Source organism: Paralichthys olivaceus, chromosome 20 (assembly GCF_024713975.1).
Source record: "Paralichthys olivaceus isolate ysfri-2021 chromosome 20, ASM2471397v2, whole genome shotgun sequence".
In the NCBI taxonomy this organism is placed as follows: domain Eukaryota; kingdom Metazoa; phylum Chordata; class Actinopteri; order Pleuronectiformes; family Paralichthyidae; genus Paralichthys; species Paralichthys olivaceus.
Window position 1 is genome coordinate 9,417,253 of NC_091112.1, and position 25,288 is coordinate 9,442,540.

At 42.3% G+C, this 25,288-nt stretch overlaps 2 protein-coding genes across 3 annotated transcripts; both read left to right on the forward strand.

Annotated features, from left to right (window-relative positions):
- The first annotated feature begins 1,495 nt into the window (after positions 1 to 1,495).
- Positions 1,496 to 3,230, forward strand: LOC109631668 (receptor-transporting protein 3-like). Its single transcript, XM_020090542.2, has 3 exons — positions 1,496 to 1,674; positions 1,970 to 2,141; positions 2,464 to 3,230. Exons 1-3 carry the CDS (start codon positions 1,659 to 1,661, stop codon positions 2,807 to 2,809), a joined length of 534 nt encoding a protein of 177 aa, XP_019946101.1. The 5' UTR covers positions 1,496 to 1,658; the 3' UTR covers positions 2,810 to 3,230.
- Positions 3,231 to 4,095: 865 nt separating this feature from the next.
- LOC109631791 (ankyrin repeat and IBR domain-containing protein 1-like) lies at positions 4,096 to 24,179 on the forward strand. 2 transcript variants are annotated; one of them, XM_020090764.2, is made up of 21 exons: positions 4,096 to 4,739; positions 8,611 to 8,958; positions 12,293 to 12,464; positions 12,595 to 12,726; positions 13,347 to 13,538; positions 14,155 to 14,272; positions 14,434 to 14,654; positions 15,243 to 15,331; positions 15,431 to 15,575; positions 15,675 to 15,835; positions 16,173 to 16,261; positions 16,544 to 16,674; positions 16,831 to 16,965; positions 17,657 to 17,743; positions 17,879 to 17,945; positions 18,094 to 18,239; positions 18,604 to 18,782; positions 18,932 to 18,983; positions 19,141 to 19,194; positions 19,311 to 19,434; positions 19,795 to 24,179. In XM_020090764.2, exons 2-21 carry the CDS (start codon positions 8,771 to 8,773, stop codon positions 21,255 to 21,257), a joined length of 3,945 nt encoding a protein of 1,314 aa, XP_019946323.1. In that variant the 5' UTR covers positions 4,096 to 4,739; positions 8,611 to 8,770; the 3' UTR covers positions 21,258 to 24,179. The 2 variants fall into 2 exon arrangements, with proteins under 2 accessions (XP_019946323.1, XP_019946324.1); XM_020090765.2 differs by having other exon boundaries at positions 4,103 to 4,308.
- The last annotated feature ends 1,109 nt before the right edge of the window (positions 24,180 to 25,288 follow it).

The window sequence follows — 25,288 nt, forward strand, 5'->3', positions numbered from 1 at the left end:
AACATTCATAGTCTCTTTCTGACATAACAAAGTTGGTCATCTGGGCTGTATGGATAAATTGAAGACCACTCATTGTGCAGTAGAGGTCTTGCATCACTTCAACAACTGGGAAGGGAAATCTTATTATTGGTTAAAACCCCTGCCACAGTTGTGCCACTGTGAAATTAACTTGCAAAACGAATGTGTTTGGACTGATCAGCTCATCAGATTTTGCAGAGCTCCAAAATCAAAAGTATTTTTTACCTCCACCAAGGAGGTTGTGTTTTCACCCCTGTCCATTTGTTTGTTTGTCAGCAGGATAAAGTGAAGAATACCAAATGGATTTTCACTAAACTTGTTAAAAAGGATGGTACATGAGACAAGATAGAGCCTGTTTGAAAAAGCAGTAGAACCTGCAATTTTATATCACTTTCCAAATAAAATCCAGCAGATTCAAATGTGGTTTCATTGGAGGACTGTTAGGCCTTGGCAGAGGTATGCACTCTGCAGAGTCACTCTGAGTCATTCTAGTAACTTATTTTAATGAAAACCTTAAAAGATTCCTCAAAATAAATGTTTTCCCTGTGCGCCAGAATATTCCACCCTTGTGTTCACCCGCACTGCTGTCATGTTCCCCTCTGCGTTTTGGTCTGTGTGAAAACCAGCAGCTGTGTCATACTGCTCCCTAGTGAACAGAACTGGATTGTGTGGAATGAGTTTCCCAGCTGAAACTTACACCACTTGCAACACATTACACTGACTGCTGTTGCTGTAAATGAAAACAAAACAGAAACTTGAATGTGAATTTGCTGGAAGGAAACATTTTGATTGAAGTATTTGAAGTATGAGGAAAAAACTGTGGTGAAGAAAATGAAAAAAGTTACCAGGAGAAAATATGAGATAGGGAAATGGTTTTAATGTCTGGGGGAAATATAAATATGAACAAACAGCAGCTGAAAATTAAAATGAGCTTTAAAAGAGTTACTTGGCAGGCTTTTAAAAATATTGACTTTTGTCATTTAAGGTGTTGGATACATTACCTACTTTACAAAATCCCTGCAGCCTAACACAAGTAATTAGGACGGACAGAAATTATGTTTTACACGTTTTTATATATTTGTCAATGTGCAAAAAAATACAGAATACATGAAAAATCCAACACGAATAGACAGTACAGTCCAAACTTACAATGCAAGATCGACCCATTTAAACATGAATTAAAAGAAATTAAATATCAGTAAAATAACAAAGAAGTTAAAATTAATAATCAAATATAGAATACATAATAGAATATGATCAATAATAACAGGACATTAACTTTAATCACATAACATAATTATTTAAAGTAAAACACTTTGCTCACTTGTTTTCATTTTAGGTAAAGGTTAATGTCTGAGTGCAGAAAACAAATTCAATCATAAAATCAAACGTCATCATTGTTTTTAGGTGATCCTCATGGAGCTTTGCGTCACATGATGCACGATGGGCTTGGCGAGATGGAAAACGAAACTGTGATGGTAAGTTTCGTTTCCGAGATATCAGCTGATGATGAGACACAATAAATAGAGACTGCTGCGCAGACGACATTACAGACACTGCTGCAGAGGTCGAGGCATCGTTTCGTATCAGCTTTGGTTTTCAGAGACTAGAAACTTCAGATATCTCACCATCGAGGAACCATGAAGCGACCTACAGGTAACGCTGAGTACTTTGTGCATAGTTTGCTAATATTCTTCTTAGTTTGGTGTTACGTTTGTTGTGTTCATTTTGGTGCCATTGCTGCAACGCCTCCAGTGTTTGGTATTTACACCGTTTCTATATTATAATAGTAGTTCATTATTATTTGTATTAGTTAATATTGATTTTAAAAGAAGGGTGTTTAATATTAAAAGGCCTATATAATGTAGCTTCTGCTTCACTTTTGCTCAGCTTCCATGCATATAAACAATCTAGAACTTCGGCCCTGACTTGTTCTTTAACCTTTTTTCAGATTGGGTTCCAGCCTTATGGCGGGAAACTTTTGAGGAATTGCTGTGTGAAGACAATGAGCTGGACTATGGAGATGAGTGGACTTTCAACTTCAACTACAGTCAGAACAACACAGTCACCAACGAGGAGAGGAAGAGAGGCTGGAAGATCTGCTGCCAAAATGCCCATGGAGAGTATGTATCCAGCTCCATGTATATAACTTTACAGTATATCATAGACTAAAGATGGACAACATGACAGTGCCCCAAAAGTGAAGCTGAATAGTCTTGACCGCCCCCTGGTGGCCGACTGCAGTAAACTTGATTGGGCTTGGACCAAACTATACTTTTTTCTCAAACATGGTTTCTGTCAGGTAGTTCCTATCACACTGATGTATGTTCAAGTGATAATTTTCTTTCAAGTTTTTTTTCAATTGTTTATTTGATGCAATACAAATGCAGTGAGAGGTCATGAACAGCTGAGACTGACTTGTGCCTGTCTTCCTATATCCCTCAGTTTCAAGTGTGCATCCTGCTCCAAGACCTGGCACTCGGCACGGGTAGTGGTGTTGTTTCGTTACAGACTCCAGAAAGGTCGGGGGACAGTGATCATGCGACCCTTCCGTCAGACCTGTCGCAGCTGCAAAAACGAGAATTATGAGTTCTGTGGTTTTACCCAGGAAGCTGTTGAAAGTACTTTGCTCAGGCTGTTTTCCAAAATTCGGAAGAATTGCTACGGGGAAGAGGACTCGGACGCTGACAATGACGATGGTGACTTATCGGAAAAAAAAACCAAACCCCATGAGAGCCACCTGTGTGAGGCCTGCAAGTCAGGCATTTGCACTCAGGATGATGACTCGTAGGGTGTGTGTGTGTGTGTGAGAGAGAGAGAGAGAGAGAGAGAGAGAGAGTGGCTTAGTTTTAGGATGACAGGTGCAGAGACTCACAGTTTGACAGTTTGTGCAGGTGGTATGAGATGCACATGTTCTTTATCAATCAGTCAGAAGTTTTTTTTCACCATTTATTTCCCTGTTTGCTAATAAGCCGGAATACACAAAAACAACAAAATTGATTTTGTAATGGACAGGACCCCATGAAGAACTACCTTAAATTTTGGAGCAGATCCAGGATTTTTAATTTTTCTTGAACATGACAGATGGGGCTTTGGTCTTGGTGGAGTTTCTGTAATTACAATACGACATCATGAGGAAAATGTAGCCACATATATATTGTAAGTGGCGGTTAAAGAGAGTTGTTAATAAAGTATTTTCTTACTTGGTTTGATATTTTTTGTCGTTTTGTGTATGAGGATGCGGTAAAAAGTACTTTTACTCTATCATACATTTCCTCATAACTTATTAGTTCTATTTAATACGTTATGTCAGTTATTATTTATTCATTAGTGATTATGCTCGTTTCAAGTCGTACAGTGAAAGCTTTCAAATGCAGAACAAAGGATAGTTTCATTAAAAAGTTATAGAATAATCTACATAAATAAAATGCTCTTTACTTGTGCCTCACAATGCCGACCACATTAAAATAATGATTTTGTCTAAGATTTATGTTACTTGATTTATATTTATCGAGGATACAACAGGTGTCTAGTCATGATAAGTTATCAGCAGCCGATTTGTTCTGCTAGGTTAACAATTAAATCAGAAAAAAATTCAAAGGGATGAAATTGTACAGTTATTAGATTTAAGCCAAGTTAACATAAAAATTAAAAAAAATCTCTCATCTCAAGCATATATTTCTGCTGTAAATCCAAAAAAATACGCAAAGTTTTAATTTAGCTTAATAAAGTTGCTTTAAATCGTCATATTAAAAAAACACAAAAATAAACTCAAATACTACTAAAAGCAAATTAGCAGATAATCAAAAAAAATGCTAACAAAACAGGTCTAATCGTGGAGTAAGGTAGATTTACTACTGGATCAGTACAGCTTGTTTCAGTGTTGACATACTTTAAAGAATTTCTCGGACATTTTCTAATTCAGATTTAAATTCTGCGAAGAGTGGTTTCATATTGTCAATCTGCATTTCTGGATTCAACGAATACATTTGGACTTCCGTGTTACCAGAACCAGGAACCAATCAGGTGAGAGCCCTCGGTGTGACAGTTGGTGTCCGCGCATGCGCAGAGCTCTTTCCTCTCTGGCAGCAACAACAACAGTCGGCGCAGATCGGCGGCTCCTCTTCTCCCAGCGGCAGCATCACCGTCGTGCTCGCCGGCTCCGGCGGTGGCAGAGAGGATGGTCCAGCGGGAAAGCCACCGAGGCTGCGAATGACAGCGATAAGGACGATGGCCCTCGATGTTCGCCGGTTCCCGAGTGTGCGACCAGTGACCCAGTGAAACGACCGTGTGAGTAAAACGGTGATTTCGGTGTTGTCCCCCCGCTGGAGGTAGTTGAGGCTAGCGCGACGCGCTAACCTGACACAGACCGTGTTGCTAGCTTCGGTACCCGCAGGAAGGTGGGCTTCTTCGGGGTGGGAACGTTCTCCCACGGGCGGGGAGAAGAAGCGGCGACACTCGAGGTGAAGTGGGGTTTTATCGGCAGCGGTTCGCCCAGCAGTGGCTGTCCAGCTGGTTTGCTCATTCACGGGCGCTGACAGTGTGTTGAACAAAGGAGCTTTAACCCGAGGGGCCGCATGGACACAAACACACACAGAGAAGTCGGCTGCTGTTTGTTTTGTGCTCCATTTCACGCTGACACACTTCTTCGGGGATCACCACGCGAGGTCTGACCTGGATGTTGAGCTCAAACACGGTGACCCAGCTAATTAAATGCCGGGGTAAGTTGCTCTGTGGTTCACTAATGTGCCTCTCGCCCGACTCTGACTCTCCCACACAAGTTTTATGTCTCTTATGACAACCTGACTTGGTCCCTCCAGCAACAGCAGCACGATCCACCCATGCTGCTGGTTAAGCTGTTAATGTGGATCAGCTGACCGCAAGTTCTGATGGAAAACAATAACACCACAGTGACTGGCTTTTGTCTTAAGAGACTCTTTTTTTCTTTAAACAGCTACATGCTGCTTTACAGGGTCAAGCTGAAGACAGACAATAGGAAACGATTCTTAAGATCACACAGAGCACAAACACCAAATGTTTTACTACTCCGTTAAAAACCAAATAGAATAAAACCATATAAACTTATTTAGATAGACTCTATGTAAATAAATAAAACTGGCACTCAGTGTAGCAGACATCCACCAATTTCCCTAAGTCCCCTTGTGAAACCACATTGACATTCAACAGATCCAGATTTGTATTTGGATCTGCATAGTTATCCATCTAGCTGTTGCTTATAACAAACCAACATCAGGAGATAAAACGTAACCTCCTTGTTGGAGGCAATGATTAAAGTAGTCAGTAATATCAGAACTAGATTAAAAGTACATTTAAAAAAAAATGTGACTGAGAAAAGCGCTCCCTAAAAGAGAGAGATTAAAAAGATGGTATGGAGTTTGTTTGACAGATCTCCTCAGGGAGATTGTTTCAGACAGCGGGGTCCCTGACAGAAAAGGCGGTGTCACCTTTGGTCCTCAGACAGGACTGTGGAATGGCATTTAGGGTCTTGGCTCAGGTTATGACCGGGCCCATATGGTATCAAAGATCTGAAATGAACAGACCAATGTGCTGAAAGCACCAAAGTAGTGACTGTTGATTTTACTCTCGAGGCCTTGGAGCTGAAATGTTGTGTTCTTGCTTGGATTTCTTTCAGTAAAATCTCCAATCAATCATTGCTGCATCTGTAAGCTATCTCAGAGCTGAGATGCTTATTATCTAAGTATGACAGGCTCTCTTCAAATTGTTTTCCTGACAAGTTGTTAATCCATCATACATTTTTGGTTGAGCCCCAGTCACACTTGGACCTGGACCATAAATGTCCCTATTTTTTGTAAAAGAATGTGTTGCGTGATCTTGTCATAATGTAAGTGGCTGTCTGCATTAGAAATAGATGTCATGACTTTAGACTTTTTACGTAGGAATCCTCAGACAAGATTTCCAGGCAGGATTCAAGTGTTCAGCGCAAGAGTTAAGTGACTGTGGTTGAAAAATTTAAAAAAAGAATCTCCCTTCTTGGGACTTTTCCTTGAGCTCCTTGGAAAATGTCATAAAAGTGAAGAGACTTCATGAGTACTTAGACTAGATAGCTGCAATGCTAAGAAAATCAGACTATACTCACACCAGGCCTCTTTTTAAACCAACTTTATTTATGATATAAGATAAGTACAGTGACAAACAGTCATTTTATATTGGATACATTTAATTATCATTTACTTAGTCCGTCAAGAAAATAGATGTTGAAAATAAAAACAAACACGATTTAAACCATGGAATGATGTTAAATGTATAAGGAACATAAAATTTGAGCCATTAAAATAATAATTCAATTAATTGAGGAATTGTGCAGGAGGCCAGAATAATGAGAATATGGCACTCATGACTTTTCCATTTCCAAGGAAAGTAAGTAATATAATTTTAAAAGGAAGTAATATAGGAAGTAGCGATGCTTTTTCTTCGCGTTTAGAGAAATAATTTTCAACGTTAGCCAACATGACACTCGTCCTGCTGATCGTGGTCGTGCTTCAGTCTCTGCTTCATCTTCATTAATTTTTATTTAAGTGTTTGAGTAGCATTACTGCTACCTAGTGGACTGGAGTTGCGACACACTTATTCATCGGCTCTTTTTGGTCTCATTATGTTCCATTCGGGGGAGTAAAGTGCGATGCCTCTTGGTAAAATGTCTGGTTCAGTCTGGTGTTTGGCTTGATACCAAACCAGTATGGACATTTTTACACTGGCACAACACCAGTCCAGACTTCCTGTCCTTATTTAGCATGAGAGACAGAGAGAGAGAGAGAGACTGGCAGAGATGCACAGAGGAGTGAAGTGAACTGGAAGTAAACCAGTGTGACCAAAACAGAGAGACAAACAGACAGACTGACCTATTAACTATCGTAAACTCCCGTCACCACCACCCCTCCAGATATACACAAACACATGCACACACAAGATCCAGTCCACTGCATCCATCACAGGAGCAGAACTCACAAAATATTGGCTATTATTTGTCAGTGGTGGCAGCTACTGTGCGACCCGTATGTCTTCCTCTGTCAGTGTGTGTTTTCCCTGTCTGTCACTGCATAGAAATGGGAGGCAGACGAGGGGAGGCAGCCAGCCACGTTATTCAAATGTTCTAGAGCCCGGCCAGCCAGAGGCCAACTGTAGCTGGGGCTAAAAGAGGCTCTTTGTGAGGGCCAGACAGATGGCCATAGAATGAAGACTGTAATGATACTCTCAAAGGACCAATACACACACGCAGGCACATCCACAGACTCAACTCATTACAGGGTGTAATGGTGTGTGTGTTTAAAGACGGGACATATGTGTATGTATGTGTTTGTGCCTGTGAGAGAGAAAGAAAGACGGATAGGTGGAAAAGGAAGGAAACGAAGCAGAACACATTGATAAAGATAACGATTATGGACAATACATGACAGGAGAGAGTGTGAGGGTGTTTGTTTAACATCTGTTTCTTTTTACCGCACTGTTTTTACTTGTCTCATGTCTTATTACCTCAGCCAAGGAGGTTATGTTTTCATCCTTTTCTTTTGGTTGTTGGTTTTCCTCTGAGCAAGATTACGCTTAAACTGCTGTTTGGATTACCACTAAACCTGGTGGTTGAGGTATGGGTCAAGGAAGAACTCATTAAATCTTGGTGCAGATCTTTATTTAGTGGTCTGATCCAGAAATGTTTTCACTTTCTTTAACGTTGCAAGATAGGGTGGGTTTTTGTGTTGTTGACATTTTCAGTGATTTCTGAGGAATAATTTATGGACCTTGACTAATTCAGCAGACTGATATCTATAAGTGTGTGCGATGTGGTGCAGCTTCATTAAATGTATGGGGACTATTAGACCTTGGTGGAGGTATGCGCTCGGAGTGTTTTGTGGTTTAAATAATGCTTATGTCATTTTAGTTAAATTCACAGGGAGATGATGAAAAGATGGTGATAACTAACAGGAGGTTTATAATCTGTTGCTAGGCAGGTAAACTCAGCTGCAGCAGCCAGAGCTGTGATTCTTGTGATTCTTTGGTTTAGCGCTTGAGAGGCAAAACAAAACTCATTTTGGCCGTGTGTTATTGCTGCACGGCTTCACACATTCACACCCTCGATCTTCAGTGATACAGTACGTCTAAACTCTTAACTCAAAACCTTGCTGAACTCGCTGTGGCCAGCTGAGGTAATATTGACCATGCTTTTCATCAACTGACTTCCAAATCGATGGCTTGGATATCATTAACTTTCCTCTCTGGCCTGCCTGCTGTATAATTATCTCTTTGTCTTTCTAGCTTCTTTCTTCTGTCCCTCTGTTTCCCCCCCCTCTATTTCTGGTAAGATAACATCCTTGCTGCAGCACATCAACTGATCGATGGATGGACTGATTGATTGAGCCTCTCTCCATGTCTCTCTCCTTCCACCTCCCTCCCTGCTTCTCCAGCTCCCATCTTTTGTGTTATTTAAATTTTTCATCCTTTTTCATCCTTTTTCATACCTTCATTTTTTCCCCTCATCATTTTAATTCTTCCTCTTCTTGTTTATTGTCTCTCCACCTTTCTTTTCCTCTAATCAATCTTACCCTCTCTCACTTGCAGGGCAGGATAACGCTGAACCATGTTGCTCTAAGTTGTCACCTGTGGTGAACGGGGGAGGAGGAAGAGGAGGAGGAGGGAGGAGGAGGAGGAGGGAGGCGTAGGCAGGCAGACGGGCATCTGCCAAAGCTCCCTTTAGGAGGCCTTTTGCAAGCTTGAAGCCATGGGCAACACAGCCACCAAGTTCCGTAAGGCCCTGGTGAGTGGCGACGAGGCCCTGGCCTGGCAGCTGTATGAGGGAAACCCTCAGTTCAGGGATGGCCTGGACCCAAACGCATCGTATGGAGAGCAGTACCAGCACAACACGGCCCTGCACTATGTCTGCCGCCACGCCATGACACGTCTGCTCAGGTAAAACTCATGGCTTTTTCTTTTTCCTGGGTTTGGATTTGTTTGAGAATTCAATTGAATCATTCTTGGGGCCCTGGTTTACAATGTTGTTATGCAGTCGTCTAATAGAGTTACAAAGGCAGTGAGTCATATTAAATGGAATAATACTTCAGAAAGTCAGCTTTAAGAGTCACCATTGTTGTAATTGGGTTTTTAGGGCAAATAAGGCAACTTGCTAGACAGACGCACATGAAGGCCAGTTATATTGTTCATGTAAATTATGTCAAAAGGCACAAATTAGTCAAAGGGTACAATGGCAATTGCACCATCACTTGTACTCTTTTACATCAACAGGTATGCTATACACAGGTTTTTTAAAAATGAGTAAATCTCAAAAGGCAATTGACTCCCACTCTTTGTCAGTAGAGAACTTAGCCTCTCAGTTTCCCCCACCCCAGTGAGTCATGTTAAACACCATGAACGCATGTCGGAAACCTTGCTCTCTTGCCAGTGCTGCATCTTGTACGAAATGTTCATGGCTATTTACCCGCCAACAACCAGAAGTCCGATGCATGTGTCACTCAGGAAAAGGTGCACCGTTGTTGTCCAGAAATAAAAACTGATGAAGAAATTGGCACATTCACCTGGATGTTTCCATCACTGCTGATCGAAGTCAGAGACGATTAAAAACCGGTTCCCACTTGCGAGTCATTTGACCCGGGAGTGAATGCTAATTGTATCCATTCCCAGTGTCGACAAAGCCAGATGTTGATGGGTTTTTTCGACCAGTGGAAAAGGAGCTCAACACTCATTTATAGACTGTGTTGGCCAGTTTTACACACGATGTTCAACAATGTGCTGGGGTCTTCTGCAGCTCTGGGGGGAGTTTTCGAATGATGCCCTCAGGGCTACCTTGAACTGGGCTTTAGCCTTCAAACATGGGCACGTGGAGTAAGATGTGGGAACCCTTTAAAACAGAGCAAGTCAGACTAAAGAGTAAAGGCACACACACATACACCAACAACATACTCTTCCTTGGAAAATGTCATGAGAGGAGCTATATAGGATTGTATATAGGAGTGTAACAACCTAAAATAAAGGGGTCAATCTAAAAAACATATGGAGGGCAAGACATCAGTGTGTCGTTTTACCCCCTGCAGGGATAATTAAGCTGCTGGCCATGACCAAGACAGCTGATTCAGTGACTCAATAGCCGTCCCCACCTCCTCTTCCTCCTCTGTTGCCCTTTCTTTCCATGATCAGGAGAGGAGGGGGGTGTCAGAGGAAGCTGTTTGAAAAGGCCAGTCAATTATATGTGCAACTGCATGTGCGTATGTGTTCTGAGGAAGGAGAGAGGGCAACTGTGACTCCACAACTGCTTAATGTGACCAAGTCCGTGAATATAATGCAGTGAATCAATTGGTGTGCTATTTGTGTCCCTTCCCACTAACCTATAATGGGTCAGAGACGTGCTGAATGCAGCTCTCGGCCACTGATAAGCATCAAGAGGAAATGCTTCTTTGTTCCAACTGCTCAATTGGACAGAGGCAGGCGGAGAGACGACGGAGAAATCTCAGACAAAATAAAGACTCACAAAGATCGAGCGTGGGCTGCTGGATGCAGAGTCTTGTTTCCAGATTATTTTTAAAATGTATCTGCTTCATGTTTATTTCTCTCTCTTCCAGTCGTCTCAGTGGGCTGGATGGTTTGTAATCCCATGAGATGTGCAAATTGGGAAATAACAAGTAGATCCATTACTGGGGTCTAGTTCAAGTAGTGTGGTGCTTCCTCCACAACAAGTGATTGCAAATGTTGATACACTAAAACATTTAAATAGCTACGTTAATAAATTTATTCTTCAGCGCAAAGCTTCTTCCCTTTTTTATTTTCCCCTTAAATGTTTTGTGTTTCTTCTCTGTGGTTTCCAACCATTGTCAAATCATTGCACCATGTGAATTGTTTGAGTGCTCGACGGTTGCAGCGAAACGTGACAACCCCTCGCCTGCTGTTTCTCGTAGACAGACATTAGGGCCATCCATCCTGAACAGGCTTGTGCGCATGTGTTTGTGGGGTCGCAGGGGTTGTTGAGTTGTAGTTAAATGATTATTGCCATGCGGTTGAATTAGCAGTGGCTTGTAGTGGACAGGATAAGAAGATACACATCAGACACACTTTCAGTAGTGGTAATTGCTAGTTCCAACTGTGATTTACAACATGTATTAATAGATTCAACGAGTGGGAATCCAATGTCATCCTATTATTTTCCTTTTTTGTAGGAATTTGCATTTGTTCATGTTATAGAAAAAGAAGAATCAGTTATTTCCTTGCATGTTGTTTACATACAAACCTGCCGTGACGTAGAGTAAGACAAAAGACAAAGGAAAAGCACACTGAAGAGGAAGTGGGAAAAGTACATAAAGGATTGAATGTAAATAAAGGAAAAACGAAAACTTGAAGCGGAGAAACAGAACTGGTGGGGCCAAATTAAAAAAAGTGGAAAAGCTAATTAGCAAATGGAGGTTTTGAAAGACAAAGAGCAGAGAGGAAACTGCAACCACAGCTGGGCTCCCAGTGCAACTGGCACATCCATCACCATCAGAGTGTGTTTGTGTGTATGTGTGTGTTCGCGTCCGCCAGCCAGCATGTCCATTATCTCAGAGATGTTAAACAGAAATAGTCAATATTTTGCCATCTTTCTCTCCCCCCCTCCCCCCCTCCCTGGCTTTCTCACTCCCCAGTCATCTCACAGTCCACCTCACTTTCATCATCCATCTTCTTCTTCCTCCTCCACATCTTTGTGTTGCTGCTTCTTAGAACTGTGCTGAACTCTGGATAATCTTCTGAAATTATGCGGAGGGGCTGTATGTGAGATTTCAAATCTGCAAATATGTTCTTGTCAGCCCCTTTGTAAGAACTCTGAGAGTAGGTTGCCAATATACGATGGACACAAAACAGAACAAAACAAAAGAAAAATACTCCCATCTCAGGATGAAAAAGAGGTGCCATACACATAGAAGATATCGACAAACATTTGTCCCATTGTAAATACGATGAAAGGTTGTTTAGAGATGAGGGCTGGTTTCAATGTGCTGGAAAAAAACACATGATCTGCAATGGAATCTATATGGAATGTCCTGTGTTCTCTACCCAGACACAACTCCTCACCAGAACATTCCAGATATTTTCTTATTTGTCTAACCTGGACAATATCCTGCTGCTTTCTTTATGTGCTTTCTTTATGACTCAATTGTTTGGACAATTTCCAGAGTTCATGTCTCAAAACAGCTTACGTCTCTTTACTTTTTCCTCCACTTCCCTTTTATTCAACCCCTTCTTTCTTGCCTGTATTTTGAAGGTCGTTCCTGTTCAGCAAAGAGGGGAACCCCAACAAGCGTAACGTGCACAATGAGACGTGCCTCCATGTGTTGTGCCAAGGGCCGCAAATCCTACTGCTGCCAGAGGGAGCACTGTCACCAAGACTTGCCCGGCCACAGAGGGACGAGCAGCGCCGTGCAGACTGCTTGCAGGTACAGACTCTAGCGTACACGCATACATTTTGCTTTGGAAGAAGTTGTATGGTATAACGTCATTGCTTTCATTCAGGTTGAGCTCCAAGTAATGTTGTGTGTGTGTATTTGTGGGTTCCCCTGCTGTCAGATGATCCTCAGCTGGACCGGAGCCAGGCTGGAGGGAGGCCAGTACGAGAAAGCCAATGTCAATGCCACCGACAACCACCACAGCACCTGTCTGCACTACGCTGCTGCTGCAGGCATGAAGAGCTGTGTGGAGGTGAGACAAAGTGCTCTGAAATTCGAACCCACATTAGGACGAGGTGTTGTTTTTTTGCGCAGCAGATCTGTCTGTGTTTTCTTTAGGATTGGATTTGGCAAAAGATTTTACTGCCAGTGAAAGAAGTAGGCTGAGCTTTATGTCTGTCTTTGTATTGTGAGCATCTGTTTTGTGTTACATTACTGTCAGATCCTAGTAGTGCTTCCTCGCTTCTTTTAGATTTTACAGCTTTTGAATTGGGAAGAAAATCTGCTTCTTGAATTAAAAAACAATTAAGCCCGGTCCGGGGGAAAACAACCCACATATTTACCTTTTTTAACATAAAAAGAGTGAACATGTTCTCTTCTTTCTTTTAAAGTGTGTTTACTCTTATTTCTTCCTGTACACCTTACATTTTGGAAGGTTGTTATATTTATTGTATTGTTGCATTTGCTCTCTTTCACTTTCTGTTTTTCCTGGCCCCATTTTCCTTTTCTTCCGTCTTGTTGTCTCCCCATCTCCTATGTTTTTCTGTTTTCTTCATCACATCTTTTTTTACTCTTTCTCTCTTCCCCTCGCTTTCATTTTTCTCTCATGTCTTATGTTTTCTCTCTCCTCTCCATCCTCGTCCCTTCCTCTAGCTGCTAATCCAGAGTGAGGCAGACCTTTTTGTGGAGGACGAGGACAAGCTGACGCCGTGTGACCACGCTGAGCGGCATCACCACACTGAGCTGGCCCTCAGCCTGGAGTCGCAGATGGTTTTTTCCTCCTCTTCAGCTCAGCAGTCCAACACAGACGCACATGGTGAATCCAACCTGCTGCAATACAAGGAGGTGAGATAACAGTTACGAGATCTTGAGGGGGCGGGGGGTTCCTGCTGGCACAACTTTTATAATGAATGTGTTAATTTGTTGTTTTTTAATCACAAATCTTAGTGAGTCAGTAACTTGATTTTGTTTTTACAGTGGTAGCAGCTTGCCTCTCTTACTCTCAAGCATGCATCACATGAGAAGAATTTGAAAAAGAACACAAGTAGCTGCTGTTTGAATCCGAAACCAATTCGTAAATGAAAAACATTTTGTTCTCACCAACTTCTTTTTTCATGTCAAAACTGGTTCTTACAAATGTCGTAATATGAGAACGCACACACCTCGTGTCATGTTTCTCATGGTCGTAGTTAAGCAGGGAGCACCAGCACAGTTGTGGTGCAGGGGCTGCTGCCAACTGATAGCAGTTTGATGTTTTCATCCTGCAGCCAAAACTATGCTTATACTTAAACTCTTTCATTTTTCTCACTGTTTCACTTTCATTATCTAAGAAACCCTTCTCATACTTCTACTTTTCTTGTCTTTGTTTAGTATCTTTTTCTACTCAACTTATTGTATTACTTCTCATAATTACCTTCCTTCTGACATAGTTTTCTCCTCTCTCTTGATCCTGTCCTTTCAGCCTTACGAGGGACTAAAGCTTCAGGACCTGCGCCGGCTGAAGGACATGCTAATCGTGGAGACGGCAGACATGCTGCAAGCCCCCCTTTTCACCGCTGAGGCGCTGCTCCGAGCGCATGGTGTGTTTGTCTTTTAGAAAAAGTTGATGTTTGTAAACCACTTTCACTAAACCACACACTACTGCAGTGTGATTTATTCAAAAGATGCATACAACATTTGTAACGTATTAAAATGTCCTCCCTGTCTAAACTGTAAATGTGTAATGTCCTCCCTTTGCCAGACTGGGACAGAGAAAAGCTTCTGGAGGCCTGGATGTCAGACGCTGAGGGCTGCTGTCAGCGCTCTGGTGTGGCCATGCCCACCCCACCGCCAAGTGGCTACAACGCCTGGGACACTCTGCCCTCACCCCGCACCCCTAGGACCCCGCGCTCGCCCCTCACCCTCACCTTGACCTCTCCCACCGACAGCTGCCTCACACCTGGAGAGGAAGGCCTGGCTACGGTGAGACATGTGTTACACATGAATGAATAGACTGACGAGTGTAAAGACGCCACATACCTCTTCTGAAAATCTTTCAGTCGAGTTAATGTTTTGACACAATGCCAAGCGTCTCACTTGTTTGATAACGGGAAGTTAATGTCTAATCTTACTTTATTGTTGCACATTACCACCTGTTCCATTGACGCAGGTGTTATTACACATCCAGTACTTTGTACACTTTCAGTACATTTGTCTGCCTGCTTAACCTGACTGTGGTTCAACTCTCAAACTCTTAAAATGTTCAGACATCGAGCAGTTAGGCTGCTACTACCTGAAATCTTTTGGGTGTATTTTAGATAATAGATAGGGATTAAATGTAACTCTAAAGATACAGTGCAACATTATGGATGGTAAAATATGCAACAGCATATTCTCTTGATGGAAATTACTTTAGCCTGTCTTGCACTGTCACAGTCCGTTTTTTTTTTCTCCTTCCCCTGTCAATAATGATGGAGGTGACATTGCAAAATGGAATATAAAACATTTTTATTGGTGTTATGCCATTGTATAATGTAAAACGTGTGATTTGTCTGCCTTGTCTCCCTGCAGTGTGGAATCTGTCTCTGCTGTATCTCGGTCTTTGAGGACCCAGTGGACATGTCCTGTGGACATGAGTTCTGCAGAGCCTGCTGGGAGGGGTAGGGTCTTCTGTGTTTATGTGCATGGAAATATTTCTGTTTCCTTCAGTGTGTTACTGTACATCTCCAGTTGCATAAATGTGTCTGTCTCTCTCTCAGGTTCCTCAATGTGAAGATTCAGGAGGGTGATGCACACAATATTTTCTGCCCGGCGTACGAGTGTTATCAGTTGGTGCCCGTGCATGTGATAGAAAGTGTGGTTTCCAGAGAGATGGACCAGCGGTACCTACAGTTTGACATCAAGGTACATATTTGTATGCCCAATCACATCTGCTGTTTGGGTCCTTCTATTTGTCCTCCTTCACTTCTTTTGACATTATTCTGTTCTTTCTGTTTTTCCCAGGCATTTGTGGAGAACAATCCTGCCATCCGCTGGTGTCCTGCAGCGCGTTGTGAGCGGGCAGTGAGGCTCACCCGTCCGGGCCCCGGGGACAGTGACCCTCACAGCTTCCCCCTACTTCCCTCCCCAGCTGTCGATTGTGGCAAGGGTCACCTCTTCTGCTGGTACGTTTTATGATGCTGTTAAGAGCTGTGTACAAGGGATGTCATAAGAAGTGATACCACAATTCTAAAATATGAATGGTCATCCACTTTATCATTTCATAGTAAAATGTTCAACACACCTGAAAGAAAACAAAAAAACTAATGTGAGGCAGATATTGTCTTTTTTTAAACAGCTCAACAAAATAAATACAATCCGATGTTTTTACTTCAACTTCATTCTTTTATGCGTGTCCACACTGTTGTCTTTCTAGGAAAGAGTAAGTTGTCACTCCTTGAGTCTAAGTGTCTTGTATTCTACTATATGCAGTTCTCTGTTAACAACTTCTCCTGTTTACAGGGAGTGCCTTGGCGAGGCCCATGAGCCATGTGACTGTCACATGTGGAGGAACTGGCTCCAGAAAGTCACAGAGATGAAGCCTGAGGAGTGTAAGTCTGTCCTTTTTATTGCTTGTCTGCCCAGGAATTGTTCATGTTGCCAGTGATCATTTGAGCTGTGTCTCAGTGAGCCAGCACCACAGTTAACAGCAGCTGTCAGAGCTGCCTAACAGGATGGGTCGGATTTATTTTTATAACATAGTGGCAGGTGTTCAGGTCAGTGATATTTGCCAAATGTGTGTTTGTGGGTGTGTGCCGGAGGGTGTATCTGCAAGGCAGGTGTTGGACAATTGAGCTTTAGCTGAGCTGTGTGTTTTTGTGTACTTTCCACAGTGGCAGGTGTGAGCGAGGCCTTTGAGGATGCTGCAAACTGTCTGTGGCTTTTGACCAACTCCAAACCGTGTGCCAACTGCAAGTCGCCCATTCAGAAGAATGAGGGCTGCAATCATATGCAGTGTGCCAAGGTATACGCACCAAGCTCTTTGTCAGCTGCGAACATGTGTGAACATTGTATAGATAGTTCTGCTGCCTGACAGGTAACATTTCCAATATTTTATCATGCTGTGCACTGAATGTTGGTTACGGTTACTACAATATCTTCTGTCTCTCTCTTTCTTTAGTGTAAGTATGATTTCTGTTGGATCTGTCTGGAGGAGTGGAAGAAGCACAGCTCGTCAACAGGAGGCTACTATCGCTGCACTCGCTATGAAGTCATCCAACAGCTAGAGGAGCAATCCAAGGAGATGACTGTAGAGGTACAAACACAGTCACAGAATGCACACTCAGACGATCACTTTAATCTCTCACATGCACAAATATTATCACGATAACGTACACATTTCCACCTGCAAGCCTCCATCACCTTACACATGATGAAGAACATGTTCATACCCGAACAGCATTACATACACTAATAATTTTATATGACCAACAGCATTTAAACAATTCTTCATTAAAATGTCTAAAAAAAGAACTAAACATATGTTATACTATTTATTTTGTTGACATGTTTACTCCTCTTATTCAAAATGTTTCCAACAATGTTCCAACCCAGAGAATATCCCAACTGTATTCAAGGTAACAGGATGTTTCACTTTGGTCGCCTGTTAATTGCGTCATACCCTTACATGTGGCTTTGCCAGTCTCTACTACGATCTACTATAAAGAAAAAACACACTGCTAGCCGGTTGGCTGTATTTACCTTCTACTTGTTTGCATCGTATCACCTGATGTGTGTAAATGTGTGATACATTTCCTCATCTGTGAACATGATTTAAGCCTGAGTCACGTCAGGTTTTTATCTGCAATTGATGTGAAGACAACCATGACATCATCAAATAGGTCTTTTGTTATTGTTTCGATTGAGAGACCCCTAATGGTCGAAGTTAAATATCGTACATTTGAAATTCTCACATAATCATAATCCCTAACTTGATTTTGTTACAGGCAGAAAAGAAGCACAAAAGTTTTCAGGAGCTTGACCGTTTCATGCACTATTACACTCGCTTCAAGAACCATGAACACAGTTATAAGGTAACGCTCTCTTCGCGCTCACATGCACAATTTTGTAACAGCTAAGAGCTGTGTGGAGTTTCTAAAGGAGTTGTTAATGGAAACCTCTGAATATCATGATCATTGCATATCAGACGTCTGCTCTCTGTCCATTAGTTGGAGCAGAAGCTGCTGAAAACGGCTAAAGAGAAGATGGAGCAGCTGAGCAGAGCCTTCATTTGCCGTAAGCTTCTCCTTCACTGACCTCACCCTGTGGTTGGGAAGAGCTATTTCAGAATAAATATAATCACTATTACATTGCTCTCATCCTCGACAATACATCCAGTCATAATGATAAGTGTGCGTGTATGTGTGGATCTTTTCTGGTGTAGGTGAAGGCACTCCTCCAGACACGAGGTTCATCGAGGACGGTGTGTGCGAGCTGCTGAAGACGCGGCGCGTGCTGAAGTGCTCTTACCCATACGGCTTCTTCCTGCAGCCAGGCAGCACCCAGAAAGAGATATTTGAGCTCATGCAGGTGATCTCCTTAATACAATATCGGTTAGGCATGCATCCTTGGCGAGAACAAGACTAACAACTTTATCAGCCACTTCTGTGATCCAGAAAGAGGCCTGTTGATTCAACGCTACAGGGCTGAAATGGTTATTGTTAGTAGATTCTCTGGCATTTTGACTATTTGATTTGTACTTATATGTAGGAATGGGCATTTTGCCCTTTTTAACATGGTAGGATGATCAATTTCAAAAGAAAAATTAATAGAAGTTTGTGAAGATGTTTTGAGCAGAGCAACTTTCTTTATGGACAAACAGCAGTTAAAAATGTAATGCAAATCCCTTTTTAAATTTCTTTGGTTAAGTGGAAGATATTTTTTTCCTTAACAGACGGATCTGGAGATGGTGGTGGAGGATCTGGCGCAGAAGGTGAACCGGCCGTACCTGAGGACACCGTGCCACAAGATCATCAGTGCAGCCCGGCTGGTCCAGCAAAAGAGGCAGGAATTCCTGGCATCTGTGGCCCGTGGCGTGGCTCCCAATGACTCTCCTGAGCTTCCCCGCAGGAAGTGAGGACAAACATGATAATACATAAACAAAATGTGTTTTTTCTTTGCTCAGTTTAAGAAATTCACAAAAGAGACACAGGCAGTAATTCAGGAGACGAAGTACAGTTATAAATACCTGTGAGAAATGTTTGTGTTTGCTTTTCTTTCAGCTACCCGGGAGGATCATGGGACTGGGAGTACCTGGGTTTTGCCTCTCCTGAGGTAAACAGAGAATTTCACACCACTAAAACAATGCCTTTATATTTTACTAAGATAATGCTACTCTTCAAAAGAAAATGCTGGTACAGTTGGTGACCTATTTCTTTATGAGGTTATATGATGCATGAATACGTCTGACTTAGTTTGCGTATGTTTTAAGATGGGGAGTCGTCACTCTGTACTGGGAGCAGATCAAAGAGAGAGACAGTCACAGGTAACGCACCGTAATCTTCCTGGTATCTTTTGCATGTGCATGGACTGAATTCTGATTTGCAACACAGCTGCTTGGAGTAGCTTTTGTAGTAACTCAGTTTGAATCCCTCTCTGCAGGATTATGCTGACATTCAGTACCGTCGTAGACACCGGCCGCGGCGCAGAGGAGACATGCTGAGTCTGCACAACCTCAGAAGCAACAGCAACACACCAGAGACCAGCAGGAGAAGTGACAACACAGGTATGGAAAACAGACCTTATATAGAGACATATATAATTAAAAAGAATATATATATATATATATATATATATATATATAGCACAGGATATATTACACATGCATGGTACCATATGCATCAGATTTGTTTTACAGCACTGTATTTGTATTGACTATGTATCCCAGTCCAACTCCATTCTCTGCCTCATTTATAAATTCTGACTTATCACTGCACCAGACAACCAGCTAATGGGATTTTACTTTATTGCTCCTTGAATCAGATCTGTCAAAGTGCACACAGGCACTGATGTCTGGGATCAATTGGCGGTCAAGTAAAGAAAGAAAGAAAAGTAGCTTGATTTAACGCAACATTTTCTCTTCCAGAAGCTCCAGAGAGGAGCGAGGGACGTAGGAGAGTGCTGGGCTCGCTGGATGAAGACGACCCGAACATCCTCCTAGCAATCCAGCTGTCGCTCCAGGACTCCCGCAGAGAGCGAGGCCTGGAGGGAGTGCTGGACGGGCGACCGGAGCTGGAGCATGCCCTGGACAGAGGACAGGAGAGGAGGCCGGGTCCAGCGGGTGACCTCAGAGAGGTTGCGTTGCACTCCCTCAACACAGATGGTCCTCTAGGAGCCAGACGCTCGTCCTTCCCCGCCTCTCTCCTTGATCCTCCTCGGCCCCCTAACAGGACAGACTCCACTTCCCAGGCTCCCACGTCCATCCCCCTCCCGCCCCCACCTCCCTCTCTCAGTGCAGAGCTGCTGGAGTTGGGAGACAGCCTTATGAAACTGGGGAACATAACCACTCCTTACGACCTGAACACACACACGCAGGAACAGCTCTGCTCGCACCACACATACAACCACGGCGCTCTCAATGCTCCTTATGCCGCTGAACCTGCTTATAGCGACTGCAGCCATAGACAAGACCATATCACCATCACAAATCCTCGCTATGATGGCAAAGATCAGAGTTACTGCCACTCCAGTGCTTATTTGGCTGACACTGAACACACTGCCTCCTGCGTAATAGATCGCACCCAAATCACACAAAACCCCGCCCTTCCTTGTCCATATAACCGGGAACATGCGGCCACATACGACAGCACCCCGAAACCAGACAGCTCTTACAACCCCTGCCCAGAACACAGTAGCTCTTACACTCAGGAGCGGCCCGCTGCCTATGTTCTTGAGCGCCCACCCAAAACAGACCCCCAGGACCCTGCCCAGTTGTGCCTCCCATCTCCAGAGCTTGAGCCGGAGCTGCTACTTTCACCAGTGATCCCCCCGGGGGGCCCTTTCACACCCAGTGACCCTCAGAGTCTGGAAGCCCTGGACCCCACAGCCAGTGCCCAGCTGCTGGACAACATCATGGCCTGGTTCAACAACAACATCAACCCGCAGAACAACCCCCAGAGCCTGGCCCTCATCCCCTCCCCGCCCACCACAGAGACCGAGTCCTCCCCTGACACACACACTGAGACTGAGAGCCAGACCTCCAGGGGCGTGACCCCCGCCCCAATCTGGCAGCCCCTGGAGGGTGAGCCACAAGCGGACGGAGAGTTGGTGAGTCTCTATTTAGGTGCTGCCGGGGCGGAGGCCCCGAAGGCATTGAGGCCAAGCACTCTGGAGCTGGAACACAGAGAGGCTGGCAAGGAGGGTGTGGACGAAGGGTGTGTGGCGGACCTGTCGCTGGACGAAGCGCGCACACACCCGTGCACACACTCCCAACGTGCAAACAGCCCCGCAAACACTGCCCCGGCCACAGAGACAGACTTAGATCTCGTTCTTCAGCTGGAGGTGGATGAATCACCTGAGGAGTGGGAGGAGCAAGTGCACCTGGTGTGATGTAGTAGAGAGAAAGTTGAATTAAATGGAGAAAGATAGAGATGAGAGAGTGATGAAAGAGGGAAGAAAATCATCATAGAGAGCAAAACACTAATGGAAAAAGAGATGCATCAGTGAAAGATGTAGGTCTTAGCAGGTTGAGTGTTTACTGTATGTAATATACTGTATCTAGAGAGGACATGAAGCCCTGCAGACTTTGTCCAGTAAAGATGATGTCATACGCAGTTTGATTTATAATTATTATTATTTTTCAAGTGCTTTTGTTTGTTTTTGAAACAGACAAACTATTCTTTGAAGACGAGTATTTAAAACAGCTTACGTCAATGGAAAGCTACTGATATCACACATAAGACATAAAATGCTGCACATGTTTTTGTTATTTTCTTATTTTTATTTATTCCCCACCTCCTGTATTTGTCTCCTCAGTTTGTTCAGGGTGTAGTTTTGGTGCTGCTGAAAATCCAAACTTGCCTTGTAAACACTCACACTTCATTCACACACACACACTGACCCAACCACGAGCTTTTTCAGAGTCCCAAGAGCCAAAACACGGTCATACCTGTAACCTTGGAGCTTGTTAGCGTACTGTACAATCAGAGGGGCCTAATTCAGAGTTTTGGACCTTCACGCACACTGTGCCTGTTTTACGAGAGCCAACACACTACTGATCTTTCCTTTTCGGGAGGCCGCGCAAGAACCACGATTCGCCCGTCTGCTCAGTGAACTTCACTCTGGTGCGACTGGCTTTATCTGGATGTTGTGTATCAATTATTTTGTAATACTCAAGACGATCAGAGGATGAATTGTTTTGTCCCTCTGCACTGCAAGGTCAGGGGTCGCTCTCAGCTTCAGAGCAGCAGTAGGAATTCATTGTCTTGCTCAAAAGAACTGTTGCATCATGGGTGCTCGTTTTCAGGGGGGATTGATCCCCTTTATTTTTCCTGCTCGCTGACACATCCAGCTACTCATTCCTCAAACTTCTGTCTTCATCAGAGACAAGCTGTCATCCATACGTTTCATTAAGATTTCAGTATTTTAGCTGCTTTGGCTCAGTTTTCAAAACGGTTTCAATGTGACACAAGATGCTTTATGCTTACACAACGAAAAGAGTCTCATCAGTGATCAAATAAATCTGTCCTTATAAAATGCTGTAAAACATTAACTAAATCTGTAACCATTAAGTTTCTTGAAGATGTGTCAGAGAATGATTACAACATCAAAAAAAACATCTAATGTTAATACATATAAGGAAGTCTGGAGTAAACAGTTTACTGCATTCGTTTTAATTTAACTTACAGCAGAATGTTTCCAGACTCCTCCACATTCCTGGAAAGCGTCACATTAGACCACAATGCGTTTTAAATAAGAATGTATTAGTTTGTTTTCACATTGATCTGAGCTTTAGCAGCTAAAATGAAGCAAATGAAAATACTAGAGACGTTTGCTGTTTCATATCTTTTCCACTACTGATGGCGAGTACAGTGCTCTGTTGTTAGTGGGCAGATCCGTTGGGTTTTTACTGTAATTTATCCATTTTTATTCCTTATTACAGAGATGAAATCTCTTCCAGTTGAGACCAGAGTCGTTGGGTCTGTGTGCCTTTTTTGTTGTTAATCGTATTTGTTTTATTTGTCTGTATTTATTAGTGTCATTACTTTTTAAAAGGAGTTGCTAATGAACGTAATCGGAGGACACACCACTCGCGGCTGTTGCCACAAATACACTGAGGTTTTTGATGCACATTAGTATTGTTTGTTCTTTCAGCCCTGATTTATCTGACTCGACTTCATCCCCAGAGAGAACAGGTTCATGTTTCAACCAATTTATTTAATCAGAAATATTTTTGAGGCTCTGTTAATGAATTAAATCTCAATTATTCACTTATTTGATTGTCCACGATAATTAACATCCACTTTATCTTAATGTTGCTGAAGTCTAGACCTCTGATTACTTCTTCAAACGTGATGTAGAACTCTGACTCCTGGCTGGTCATTCACACATCTTCAAACATTATTGCCCAACATTGATGTTTACAACAGAATTGAACACTGCCTGTTGTGTTGAGATATGATATGATGCTTTGGGGACTGGGATGGTAATAAGAATGGAGTGTTTTTAATTATAATCTGGTGGCATGAAAAAAACAAAAAAACAAATGTAAAGAAATCCTGAAAAAAAAAATCTGACTTTGTTGAAAATCCTTGCTCTACGTTACCAAAACAGACAATTAAATACAGAAGAGAGAACCTGACATGCAATCATGGATGCATCACTTATAACTGATCATGTGCTTGAGGCTTGTTTTTAAGTGAAATCCTCCGCAGAAAAGAATGTTCTCCTCTCTGTGCGGAACATCAAGCTGCGGAGGTGCTGGAACAGGTTGTAGTTTCTGATGGAGACGTTTTCTTGAAGCCTCCGGAGACGTTGGTGTTGCCGCTGACGTCTCAAACTCTTTTCACTGCTCGATCAACAGGACTGATTTTAGGTTGCATGGTGCTGCGGAGGAAGCACAGAGGCCTTTTTAATTTGCACATGCATGCTGTTGATGCATTTCACTAATCCAGTGCTGACAGGCAGGATGTGGAGAACTGATGAGTGATGCTTTGATTATTATTATATTATTATTATAATTATTATATTCTTTTTTGTTTTCCTTATTAGAGTTGGATTTATGGCATCAGGGGAATGGTCCTGTGCCATTTTGTAATCCATATATAATTTGTCTATTTTAATGGTCCATTAAACAACAACTTCAGAATTCAACAATGAAATAAAAAATGAAATTGCACTCTCATTGATAATACTTGATACATTCCCAGTCGGTCCATGAGAGCGGTTTGATGTGTGGCCAAAAACTGTAAATGAAAGTGTCAGTGCAAAGTTTACTCTCAATAAAAAAGAACTGAAAGCGTGTCGCTATGAGCTCGGTGTCAAGTTCTCTGTTGCAGAAATCTGCAGAGGAGAGAAGAGGCTGCTTCAGATTTCGCTGCTTCTTCTTTCCTTGATCCACACGATCATTCTGATTATTATAATAATTATATTCTCTAAATTCATATATATTCTGCAGTAGTTTAAAACAGTTGTCAGTGGATTCGGGAGAAAACCTCACAGATGGTCAAACACAACATGATCATTATTTAAATATTGAACCCTTGATTGTCAATACTGTCAATTTACATACAATTCTATCTATAAAGAATGTATTCACGTCTTAGCTGTGGGACATTCCGTCTAACAATGCTACATCAATTCCATATTCAATTAAACAGCTCTTTAATTCATTCCATAAATAAATAAACCCGAAAAATGTGTCTTTCACTAACGTTTGTTCTTTTAAAACAAACACTGCACTGGAAAATGTCAAACTAGAGGGATTTCACAGCAACATGTTACTGAATAACATTCTATGAATTATTAACATCTCCAGCAGGAACAAACTGATTCAGACGACGTCTCAAAGTTCCATCAGTGCGTTTTATTGAGATTCAGATTCACTCGAAGATTTTGTACTGGGCTTTCAAGTAAATATACAAATATCTTTGTTGTCAGTGTGTAAATGTGAAGTAGAATCAGGTTTTCTCTTTTCACAGATGAAGACATTTGATGTCGTAGTGTGAATAATAAAATAATTAATAGTTGAACTTCATGTAGCTGCTTCAGAGTCCTGGTGTCTGTTTATTCAGACTCACTGGGACACACGAATAGAACAGAGCCACAGTTAATGTCATCAATATGTTTCTACGATGACAAGTCCATTTGTCTGCTGTGAAAAAGAACCAACCTACTACCATTAACAATAGAATCAATTATAATGTCTAAAACTTTTAAATATAACAAACGTAATTTGAAAATCAAGTCACTTACAACAGGAGAACCTCTTTAGGATACAAAACTAATTTTACAAGATAACGTTGGTTTCTTTATTGTTGGGGTTTCTTTTCAAATACAGCGCATGAATTTGATCATGTGTGATTTCTGCAGAGTTACAGGTTTTTAAATGAAACAGAAGAATAGAGTTTTAAATATAAAAC